The following is a 12,633-nucleotide window of genomic DNA, read 5'->3' on the forward strand; positions in this document are numbered from 1 at the left end:
GCAACAAATCTAATGGAGCACGTGGACTCGGGACAATATTACAACGATGAACGTAGGTATCAAAGAGTATCCACAGGAAAACAAAGTTAGTTAAGGTGGCCTTGGGACTATTGCTGCAGATGGTTATTCAGGAGTAACCAATAAAGTTGTTTTTTTCACTGTCCACCCAATTCTATTGCATACATGCCAACATTTTAGAAAAGAAAAGCGTGAGACTTTAAAAAAAAACCGGGAGATAAATGTATTTCCCCATTGAAATACTATTGAATGAAACAGGGAACTTCAGGCAGATGCATTGCATTTATATACAATCCTTAAAGGTCGTGCTACTTGCAGAATCCGAAAGAAGGCGCGCTTCGCTAGCAGCGGAGTGTGCGCATGCGCAGGGTACACAAATGAAGGTAGCTGTCATGTGACAATCCTGTCACGTGATGTAAGCATTCACTCCGGCGATTTCACACAGCAGCAGCAGGCACTGCTTAGAGCAGTGCGAGCAGAGTGCGGAAGCCAAGCACCAACCGAAGCCCAGGAGACAGTCATGGAAGGGGAGCTGTCCGCAGTCCCAGAAGACGAAGATGCACACAGCTCTTGCTCAAGTCTTCAGAGGGATGGCATCCTAGCAGCTGCAGACTACGTGGAGTTGGAGGCCGGCAGTGAAGTGGTGAGGAGTGATGTCTCTACAATCATTCTCAATGTCAGCCTCTGTTGTTTTTGCTCTAATTTGCTTGCACGTACAATTCACCAGAAACGCAAAAATACAGTTCTCTTTTCATTTATATAGCCATTGTTTGTATATTGTTAGTTCAAATAGCACACTTGGTGTCGTAATCATGATTTCCTTAAACTACTCACTCGTCCCATAGTATTCTAAGTACTAATGATGGTTGTCACATTGTTCAATGTCATCAGGACACGATATTTCTAGTCCTGCACTTTTTTTATGACGTTATCGTCCAGTGTGTTGGTCACATTGGTTCAAATGAAGCAAAACAAAACTTAACCCGGAATGCATTTTTTTAAAATGAAACATATGGTGTCCTGGCACTATGGAACTGCGTAGCAACCCTTGGTCTGATACTTTTTTTAGAACTTTACACTGAGACCATGCATGTTATAAACTTAGGGGGCACAAACCCAGGGAGTTTCTGCTGTTGAAGTTGTGCTCAATGGTGTGACAATAAATCGGCAGTATCAGCTTGCGAATCCATCCCATGTTGGCCCGAGAGTAACCACTGTCTACCTGTTTATTTTATCATTGGGTTGTGACCATAACCATGTCAAGCTGTACTGCATAAAAGCTTTCTCACAATGCACCCGTCGGGCGTACAGTCATAAAATTACAAATGTATAGCTAATTACAGATAGCAAAGTGAAATGTTATCTTATAACAGGACCTAAAATGACTATTGGAGTACTAATCTTCTATCGCAACGGTTTTCCAGAGGGTCTAACCAACGTCAAAACCCTTATGTACTACAGTAATCTGTGGTGTTCCATGGAAGCAAATACTTTTCTGCAGGCTTTAATATTAGAGTAATACAAATCCAGCCTCGATGCTTGTGACTTTAGCATATGCTTTTCACAATAAATATGTTTTGCTTATTGCCTGTATCAAAACTTTTAATAATAAATAAATTAGCTCAATAGACTGATTATTGGCTCACCACTGAAACCAACTGAGCCCTACCGTATTGAGCGTAAGCTTAGCCGCAAAGCTAAAGTGCTATTATACATCCTCTCTTTTTCTGTGGAAGCAAACAGCTTCTGCCTAATCAAATGCTGTACTCAAGAAAACCAACAGCAGGTGGAGTCTAAACTCCTTTCTCAGTCGTATTTTTGAAAGCTCTTCTTTTATTGATCACATTAGGTCAGCGACAGCTGCACTGTGAAGCCAGACCTGAAAAAGTTATATTTGAGAACCCAAAGATTGTATGCGATTGCTGAAGTGTGAGGGAAGATCAGTTTCGGACAGGAAAGCAAATTAACCCTGTCAAAAACAAGCACATCAGTGCCACTCTGCAGGTGGCATAGAGAACAATGGTGCCTTGAGACAGTGTTGGGTCATCACAGCCTATCCTACTCTCGAAGCAGCTCCCCTAGCCTGAAGTCTACCAGGAAGGTAGAATGGCTGATCAAGGTCTGAGAAAGATGGGCGGTAGTAGCTAGGGTGTGAAGTCAGGAGGAGGGCCATGTCAAGGATAGTCAACCTGTGACTTGTTAGTAGATGGGCATTGTTATTACAATCTTTGCTTCAAAACAAAGATACAACCATGGACGAGAACTATAGTAAAACTGTTCTGTCTTACTTAATTAGTGGCAAATAAGCCATACTTTACAGATTTGGCTGTATTTTATCACCTTGTATTTCATAAATACCAGCTCTATTTAAACAACCTCAGTCCTGTTTCTGCCATAAACATTTAAGCTGTATCAGCAGCGGCATCTTAAACGGTTTGTAGGAAAATTATGTATGTTTGGTATAGTTCTACCTGGTTTCAAGACAAGCCAAGCCAGTAGATCTTGGCACTAAAAGGCCAAGAAATTGGCTATACCACGGCTTTTTTCCAATTGCAATCTTGTACATGCATGGCTGCCAATATTTCAATCTTCTTTGCACTAAAGAAAACCTATTCCAAGATGGCCACATATGCACATGGTGCGTCACGTACGAAAAAGAATGCACTAGGCAAAGCGGTGCTTTACAGCTGTCAATTCCTTGTATAAATTAATTACAAAATACATTTAGTACAGGGAGCGGTATAGGGAGCATCAGGGAGGGGGGGGGGGGAATAAACGGGAACATGCAGGGAGTCCGGAAAAACAGGGCTAGAGAGGAAGGAAACATATTTACTCTAATGAAGTGTTGACAATAAAAGAAAAAGAAGAGTCCCCTCAACTATGCAGTAAAAGAGGAATTAACAGAGCTAGATCTCTGTACTGGGGTACATGTATGACATTGTTCTGCATTCTGTCCATCAATTGTTATTTTTGCATAGGTCAATGTGTTGGCACATCTTCCTGGGACACTTTTGGGACAGATACTTGGCATAAGATGTCTTGTATTAAATATGTTTTGTACGGCATGTAAACCGTAAGGTGTCGGTTTCTTAATGGAGTTTTAGTAACAAATAGCAGACTTTGAGGTTCTCTTAAGAGATCCCCGACTGTCACTGTATTAAACTACCATCTTGAGACCAGTGACCTAGCAGTTGTAGACCAATTGTTAGATAACTAGTTTTGCATGTGATGTTTGTTAATAGGTCCACTAACAAAATCTGTATTAAGTGTAGTGATTGCTACAGATTCCTTTCAATGTGATACAGTGCCCATGTCCATTCTTTGATGACTGGAGAGATGATTTTACTGTCACCTTTATGTTTACATTTTGTTACTTCAAAACAACGTACAATCTCTTGTAATTCACGTGAGACTCGTTCTACACCACTGTTCTTTTTGGGTCGCTTTTACTGTGCATTGAGCTACAGTTTCATTATAGCACCTGTAAATGGTGTGAACAGTGCTTTAATTTGCATAACCCCTCTTGTTGATCATGATGTAATATCCAGTTATTTCTTTTGAACTTGTTATGTGTGTAGTATACCCCCATAAGCTATGTGGGGACTTAAATAGTGTTTAAGGTTGTCGTGAAATGTATTCTTAAGCATATTGAAATGAATCCATAGGAATTACTGTTCTTCTTATACTTTGTACACCAGCTATAATAGAACACACACATTAACCAAATCTAAGAACATTTAAACCCTGGTGTCTGTTAATGCCTTCGCATGGAAGGACCTTCAGGATATATTGCCGTAGTCAATCTCTTATTGATTGTGGTAACCCATGGTAAGAAACTGGCTCTATATATACTGCACCAAAGTGAGGTACAGTGTGTATAGAGTCTAATGGTCTCCAGAGGTTTGACAGAGGCTAAAGATAGAACCTTACTCTCTACAATGGTAGCTTGGTCGAGCAGTAAGGCAGTATCTGAGTGTGTACATCCAATGCTTGACACTGTCCTCTGTCAGCAAATGGTCTCACACACTCAAGAACTGAACTCTAGGCCAATTGTTTTGTAAACAAAATATACTGGTTTATTTCTGGAACCAAGCAAGCCTAATACAGGTAAGCATAACAATACTTTTTAGTAGTAAATTACTTGTATAAACAAAGCTCAAAATAGCAGTGTAACTTATACTGGTTTTGGTTACAGTTTTAAGATAGCAGTTTGCAACACATTGCAGGTATAGTACATTCAAATAAATGGGCTTTTTAAGTAAAATGCAGTTAATTACTTTTCAGATTACTTTTGCAAACACAGGACTGGATCCTAGATTCAGCCCTTGGACATTTCCTGAAAACAGGTGAGTAAATGCGTTTTGGTTAAAGGTACGATTTATACGGAATATTATTGCATTTCAAAAGTTGACACTTAAAAACTTTTTCACATAGATTCACCAATGTTATCCTATGGGAGCAAATTCACTTAGCAGGTAAGTTAGGTTATCGTTACTTTTTCGTACTCCGTGCTGGATCCTGGATTCAGCACTGGGACATTTCCTGAAAACAGTTGAGAAAATGCGTTTTGGTTAATCGGATGATTTTTAAGGAATATTTGTATGTTTCAAAAGTCGACAGAGAAACTTTTTGGGAGAAAAAGTGTCAATGTTATCCTATGAGGAAAAATGATCGGTTTCAAGGTAAGTAATCGGTTTTATGAGTTAGGGTTCTGGGATTAGATTCAGGGGTCTGCCAGTGTCAGTGATGCACTGCTGTTGCACCCTCAGCGGCACTCCCATCGGCCGGGTGCAGAGTGTTAAGACCCAATGTTACCCGATGGAGGATAGGGGGGCTCCGGTTGGTGGCGGTTGGCAAGCAGGCCACAGGTTTGTGGGAGCAAAGATCCTAGGGTTAAGCTCAAGGCAAGTTGGGGACCAAGTTAGCACCAAAGGTGCACCCTCAGCGGCATTAGGGCAGCTGGGTGAAGGGTGCTGTTTTGAGGTTGGGTGCCCTGTTAATTTCAATGGGGATTCTCCGGGACAAAGAAACACTGTAGGCTCGGGGATGAGGATCTTCCAGGAGTGAACACCACTTCGAGGGGTAAGTTGGGATGTAGAGGGATGGTTAGGCACCGCTGGGTTGGGCCCACAAGGCCGTGAGGCGTCGGGTGCATGGGTGCCTTTGAACGTTGGATTTTCTTACCCACTCTGGTCGCAGTGGGGGGTTCTCTGGATTGAGGCTGCAGGCGTCATCTGGAGGCTTGGGGCCAGTCAGGGGTCGCCGGATCTCTGGTCAGGATCACCGGCGGGACCTCCTTGTGTTGTTTGTTCACTCAAACATAGGCCGGGTTCGGCAGGTGCAGTGTGTGCTGAATTTGCTGTTTCTGGCTGGCACCAGAAGCTGCAGTTTAAACACGTCTAGTGTTCATGGGAGAAACAGCTTGGGAATTGAATGCAGGCAGGTCCTCCGTGGTTTTTGAAGTTGCTGGCCCCTAGACACCCCGGGTTTTCTCAGGAGCAGGTTCGAGGGGAGACAGGCCTGTAGGGCTGGAGCCATATCAGTGGGCGTCGTCCCCTTGTTACCTCTGCACAACTTCTCCTTCTTCTTTTCTTGTGGTTGCTGGATCTCAGGACAGAAGGTTCAGGGTGCCCCTAAATACTAAATTTAGGGGCATTACATGTAGGTAAAGGTCAGGGACCAATGGGTCCCTTCCCTGGGGTGGGTACACCCCCTATTCTGCCACTCTCCAGTGGTAGGCGGGCAGGAGTCAGTCCATGGTTGGCTGGGTCCCCCCATCCTCAAGATGGCGGGGACTCGAGGTTGTGCTTCACCTCGCCTCCCCCACCTTAGGGGTGGAGTTGGTAGAGGTGGGCACACCTCTCTTCCTCACTTTATTTTTCCCACCGGGTCTCCCACCCAAAGTGGGGGTAGAACCAGTGGGGACCAGTTGCGAGTACATCAAATGGTCTGGAGAGGCTCACAAAGGCGGTATTGAATCTTCTCATTTGTGAACCCTGCCCATCCTTGGGGAGGAGGCTTGGCACCTCGTCCCAGGATGTGCATTGTTTCAGGCCCCTGAGAGCAGCAAGCTCTCGACCCAGGGGTCCAGAAACATGTCTGGTGGTGGCAGCCTAGGCAGCCACTCAGTCAGGTCACTGGGAGTTGGTAGAGTTTCAGGGGGCAGGGATGTGTACCATGTCGACTCTTTGTTTTGATCGGCGCCAAGACATGCAACCTGCAAAGGCAGTCTGTGTGTGTTGGGGCACAGGGCCTCTAAGAGTGGCTTAATACGTGCTGCAGCCCTTAGCGGCCAACTCTGGTCCCAGTGCCTTGGGTACCTATGGTACCATTTACCAGGGGCTGACATGTGGCCAGAGATGCTAATTGAGTTTAGGCTTCAATGCAGGTTTAGGGAAGGAACACAGGCCCTGGGTACCTGATTGGCAGGTACCCAGGGCACACTCAGTCAAAGCACATCAGCAATTCAGCAAACAGTGGGGGCATACCATGCAAGAACGAGGGCACTTTCTCACATCGGCCCGCTGGGAAGACATAAAGGCTCTTCCTCAGGTAGCCAAGGATTCACTCAGAGGGTGGATGAAATGTTCTCACTTGCTGAAAGTTGTTCCTTTCCATCAGGATCTTCCCAAACAGACATTTATCACTGACGTTTCCCTCCAGGGTTGGGGAGCTCACATGGGTCCTCTACAAGTACAGGGATTTTGGTCAGAGGTGAAGAAAGGATATCATATCAATATGTTAGAACAACAGGTGCTTTCCCCGAGGGTAATCCTTCACCAAAAAAGAATATGCTTGCACTCGCCCAGTTCAAAACTTCAGGTTTATTTTAAGAGGCTATTGCCAGCACTCCCCACACCTACGCGTTTCGACCAGCAGGTCTTGGTCACAGTGTCAACAATTGTCCTCCTACAATTTCCATAATTTATACCAGGTAGCCATTTTAGCACATTATGATGCATTGTGGGTCTGGTAGTTAATGTTTCATATCACTTTTTTTTCATATTTTTCTTTCTTATGTGCATTACATTTCATGGCAAATCGTCGCATAAAATTATTGTATACATAGTTTTCATTGCCACTTTGTATCCAATTAAAGTATTTACTACAATTATCAACTAAATCATTGATATCTCTCCCCATATAGGTAATTAGTATTAGAACAGTCCTAAACTATCCTCCTTAGTGGAGTTTCCTAATTTGTATCATAATTCGTTCAGGAATTGGTATTCCTTAATGAATGTATGGGGAATTGTCACGTTGGGCTCAGTGCCCTACTTTAGTTGATACTAAACTCAGTCCATTCACGTTGGATACATGTGCAACTAGCAGTCCTTTTTTTTGGTTATTGTTTCCGCTTTTATCAATTGGTGTTCTTTTTCTTCTTTGTTTCTTCTCTTTTTGCACTTTCTCCTCACTCACAGGTTTCAGTCTTTCACATGATTCCATCAATTTCAGTTCAAATGATGTATATTATAAATATATATACATCTCCTCATCGCCGTTCGACCTCGACGGTGTTTTTGTTTTAAATCTGATAATGAGCCTTGATTCAAGGCGTCTCGGCCTGAGGATCCTGTTGCCTCCTCTTTCATTGATGGGTATAGTTGCCAGTCAACTGTAGGTAACATCCTGCCATGTTTTGTTCTTATGTTTTAGCATATGTTTTGCTTTTTCATATGTTTGGTCTTTGTTTTGTATGGCCCTTATGTGTTCAAGGATCCTCTTGCTTAGCGGGCAGATGGTGCTCCCGATGTATTGTTTGCCGCAAAAACACTCCAACAAGTATACGACATGGGTGGTTTTGCATGTGATCACATTCTCAATGTTGAAGATTTTTCCTTGAGGATCCATCATGGACTTGATTGATTTTCCAACTTTACAAGCCTTACATTGGCTGCATTTGTTAAAGCCCTTTTGCCTCTCTTGTAGCCACGTCTCAGTTTTTTGGGTTTGAAAGTGGCTTCTAACCAATTTATCAGATACGGATGGTGCCTTTCTGAATGACATTTGTGGATGTTTGCCAAGTTCTTCACCAATGTCTAGATCTTTGACTAGAATGTTCCAATATTTGTTCAATTCTTTTCGTACTTTGTAGCTTTCTTTGCTGTATGTCAGCACCATTCGTATTGGTTCCTTTGATAGTGTCTCCATATTCCGGTTCTTTTTATTTGTCAGGGTTTCAGCCCTTGTTATTCCTCTGGCCCTCAGTTCACCTCGTCTTACATCATTGTATTTGTACCCTCTTTTGAGGAATCTCTCAGTTTTGTCTTTACATTTTTTGTTCATTTCATTCTTGTTGGAACAATTACGTTTCAGCCGGATAAATTCTCCATAGGGTATATTTCTTTTCAAAATTTCCGGATGAAAACTTTTTCCATGCAGCAAGCTGTTGGTTGCTGTAGTCTTCCTGTGGACAGTTGTTTCAAGTTGGCCATTACTCAAATATACTGGTGTCCAAAAATAAAATTTCATTAGCACTAATCGAGTGCGTGAATTTCAGTCCAAGCTCATTGTTGTTCAATACTTTGAAGAATTCCATGAATTCAGTTTCAGTTCCGTTCCAAATTAAAAAGAGGTCATCTATGAAATGAAGCCAAAGTACTACTTTGGCTACGTGATGGTCATTCTCTTCTCTCCAAGCTACGGTCTTTTCCCACCAACCCATTACTAGGCTGGCGTAGCTTGGAGAGAAGGAAACTCCCATAGCTGTGCCACAGCATTGGGAGTAGTAGGTCTTATTAAAGAGAAAGATATTATTCCTCAGACACAGCTCTATCATCTCTAAGACCATCTTACTATGTTGGAGATGTTCTATAGGTTTTTGTTTCAAAAAGTATTCCATGGCTGTGAGGCCAAGGTTGTGGTTGATGAACGTATAGAGTGACACTACATCAATGGTTACCAGCCGGTACTCAACATTCCATGCTATATTCATTAAAGTTCTTAAAAAGTCGCCGGTGTCCTTGATGTATGATGTTAAAGTTGGAACTATGGGAGCTAAAAAGTAATCCACATATGTGGAAATGTTCCCGTATAGTGACCCGCAGCTAGAGATGATAGGCCTCTCTGGCGTTTTCTTAGTGTCTTATGTACTTTCGGGAGAAAGTATATTGTCGGTGTTATTGGGTCATTGTTGCTGAGGAATTGTACTTCCTGATCTGTTAATAAACCTGCTTGTTGCCATTTCTTTAATCTGTTATTTAGATCCAAGATCAAATCATTATTTGGATTCTTTTTAAGTTTTTCATAGGTCTTGATGTCATCCAGCTGACGCATTGCTTCCATTGTATAGTCTTCCTTATTCATTATTACTATATTTCCGCCTTTGTCAGCAGGTTTGATTTCTATTGTGTTGTTTTCCATTAGTCTTTTAGGGCAGTTCTTTCTTCAATGGAAAGATTTTCCTTTCTCCCATTCTGTTTGACATTGGTCATTTTCTCCAAATCTGTGCTTACTAAATCGTAAAATGTATCAATCCTATTCCCTGGGCAAAATTTCGATTGTTTTCTAAATTTATTTCTTAAATGTTCATCTGTGCTGTGGCCCATTTCATATAAGACTTGACTATCTGTAAGATCCTCCTCATTAGTTTCATTGACTAGACCATACGCTGTGCGGAATGCAGGAATCTCTGCTATTGTCATTTGTTGTGTTTCTCTTTTAGTAGTTGGAGCTGATGTTTCATCTGATCAGTCAGTTTGCCTTCCTTGTCTTTTAAAAAATGTGGCCAATTTCAATTTGCGCACATATTTGTAGAGGTCTATCTTGGTTTCAACCACATCAAGATGTTTTTCGGGGCAAAATGTTAGTCCCTTATTAAGTAGACTCTCCTCAGCTCTGGTTAATACATGTTTCGATATATTAATATTCAGATATGGATCAGTTGGTTCCGTATTTGCTAGGTTTTCGATATCCGATTTCGTAGATGATAGCTCCTTGTTTGTTCTTGAACAACTTCTGTTTTTTCTTCCCTTGTTCTTGCAATTTGCTGGCCTCTTCCTTTCCCTCTTGAGATTCCCCGTCCTCTCCCTCTTCCTCTGCCTCTTGGTAGTTGTTGATCCAAGTAGACCAATTTCATTTAGCATAAAAAAGACATCAGTTGGCCTGTTGATGTTTGATCTTCTTCTTCACTGTAGTCAGTGTCTGATTCACTGGGTGTGGTGTTTAAAGATTCTGGTACACCTTTTTTGTTTGCCCCTATTTGTTGTTTCAGAGTCTCAAATCGTTTTGCAAACGTTAGTATTGTCCCGCATGCATAGTCATGCTCATCAGTCTGTATTTGTGCTCTTTCCGCTGTTCTACTTCATTTTCGTGCCTGTCAAGATTGCGTTCCATTTCTTTTCTAAGTTTCTTAGATTCCTCTTCCTTTTCACACGCTGATATTAGCGCCTCTAATTCCGTTATTTTCTTATGGAGATCTTCAATGTCCATTTTAGCATACTTGACTATTATCAGCATCATATTATGTGAGCATTGCATATTATTATTGCCCCAATCAATCAGCATCACTGGCCGGGTTTCTGGGTGGTTCAGGAGTGTAAATATTCTTAGCCCTCTTGGGACCATTTTACATTCAATATATTTTTCGAGGGTCAGGATCTCCCAGCTCTTAGTGATCTCTTTCTTGAGAAGTCTCTCCATTTGTATAAACAGTTGTTTCAGTGTCATTTCTCCCAGCTCATCAGCTTTCGCCTCATCTCTTTTTCCAGTATCACCTTTATTTCCCTTTTGGAACATAGCCTGTGCTCTCTGTGCACGTTTAATTGCTCTTTCTTCCATGCTGTATCGCACTTCTTTGCCACTACCTCAGTGTAATTCTGAATGTTTCCAGGACACAAATTGTTTGAATGGTGGAAGCTGGCAGTTCACGGCACTCCAGCCGTGCTAAACCTTAATGTTCTTGGCAGTTTCCTTTTCTTTTTAGACAACGGGTGTTTATTTTGCAGCAATCTGTTAACTCTGCTGCCTTTGTTAAATACTCGCTGCGACGCCGCTGAGCTGCTGTGTATGTATCTATATTTGTGTGTGTGTATATGTGTGTGGGAATATATATGTGTGTATGTAAATGGGTGTTTGTATGTATATGGGTATTTGTATGTATATGGGTATATGTATGTATATGTGTATATCTGTATGTGTATTTGTGTGTATTTATATATGTGTGTGTGTGTGTATATATGTGTGTGTGTATATATATATATATATATATATCTACGGTGTGTGTATGTATTAATGTATATGTGTGTGTGTGTGTGTGTATGTGTGTGTATATATATATATATATATATATATATATATATATATATATATATATATATATGAAGGGGGACTCGAGGGGGCACGGAGTTGTTTTCACCTGTCTTACCTCCCAACCAATCCGACAGCTGTGCCTCCCACGGATACTCGCTCTGGAAATATTACCCCATTCATCGTGCATCCAGTCCCACTATGCTGAACATTGGGGCATTGTGGGATATGCAGTTCCACTACGCGGGACTGCACGGGATTGCTGACTACATTCAAGGGGCGGAGCATAGAGTTCAAAACAGAGGGGAAGGACTGGTTACACTTCGCAGCGCTAGGAGCAGTTGGAGAGGGGCACTGAGGAAGGCAGATTAATGCCGAAATGCATTCGCCTATGCCAGTTGTTCAATAAAGTCCTCCTGATTTTCTCCCTTTGGGTCACGTCCTTTTTCTTTGGAGGAGGTAGCTGTTCAGACATTCATGCGCTAGCCAGTGCGCATTCACGTGTACCCCCGCAGCAAAAAGTTGGTCTGGACTTCCTGGCAAGCTCGGCTGAGCATGTTCTTCTGAATTGCGGTAGCAATACGTTCCAGAACCCACCACGACGCTTGGGGGAGATAGCGGCAGGGGATATTCTATCCTCTATTTGGGTATCCAGTTTTCTGTGTTCACCCCCGCGAAGGATTCCAAGCAGAAGGGTAGCAGCGGTAAAGAAGGGGGACTCGAGGGGGCACGGAGTTGTTTTCACCTGTCTTACCTCCCAACCAATCCGACAGCTGTGCCTCCCACGGATACTCGCTCTGGAAATATTACCCCATTCATCGTGCATCCAGTCCCACTATGCTGAACATTGGGGCATTGTGGGATATGCAGTTCCACTACGCGGGACTGCACGGGATTGCTGACTACATTCAAGGGGCGGAGCATAGAGTTCAAAACAACAGAGGGGAAGGACTGGTTACACTTCGCAGCGCTAGGAGCAGTTGGAGAGGGGCGCTGAGGAAGGCAGATTAATGCCGAAATGCATTCGCCTATGCCAGTTGTTCAATAAAGTGCTCCTGATTTTCTCCCTTTGGGTCACGGCCTTTTTCTTTGGAGGAGGTAGCTGTTCATATACCTCAGGTCACTCACGAGGACCCACGTGAGAAATGCTCAGAATTGGCCTTTTTCTTTAAAACGAAAATTGACAATATCCTTGCATCCCTTCCCCGGCGATCGGAGGAGGTTTCCTCCGGTGGCAGCTTAAGTCCTCAGCCAAGGGCGCGATCAGCAGAGTTGGTCTCCCTTGGTCCTGTCACTGTGGAGGAAGTTCTTTCAGTCTTGACGACCACGAAAAGTGGCTCTCCGAGAGACCCTGCACCCATGAAA

The 12,633-nt window shown here is 42.8% G+C and overlaps 1 protein-coding gene across 1 annotated transcript in view; it reads left to right on the forward strand.

Annotated features, from left to right (window-relative positions):
• Positions 1 to 423: 423 nt before the first annotated feature.
• Positions 424 to 12,633, forward strand: part of VPS8 (VPS8 subunit of CORVET complex) — a 2,052,516-nt gene continuing 2,040,306 nt past the window's right edge. Inside the window, exon 1 of the mRNA XM_078680452.1 lies at positions 424 to 661. Coding sequence (XP_078536578.1) covers positions 539 to 661 — 123 coding nt within the window. The 5' untranslated portion in view covers positions 424 to 538. The remainder of the gene's footprint in view (positions 662 to 12,633) is intronic.

Source organism: Lissotriton helveticus, chromosome 3_1 (genome assembly GCF_964261635.1).
Source record: "Lissotriton helveticus chromosome 3_1, aLisHel1.1, whole genome shotgun sequence".
In the NCBI taxonomy this organism is placed as follows: domain Eukaryota; kingdom Metazoa; phylum Chordata; class Amphibia; order Caudata; family Salamandridae; genus Lissotriton; species Lissotriton helveticus.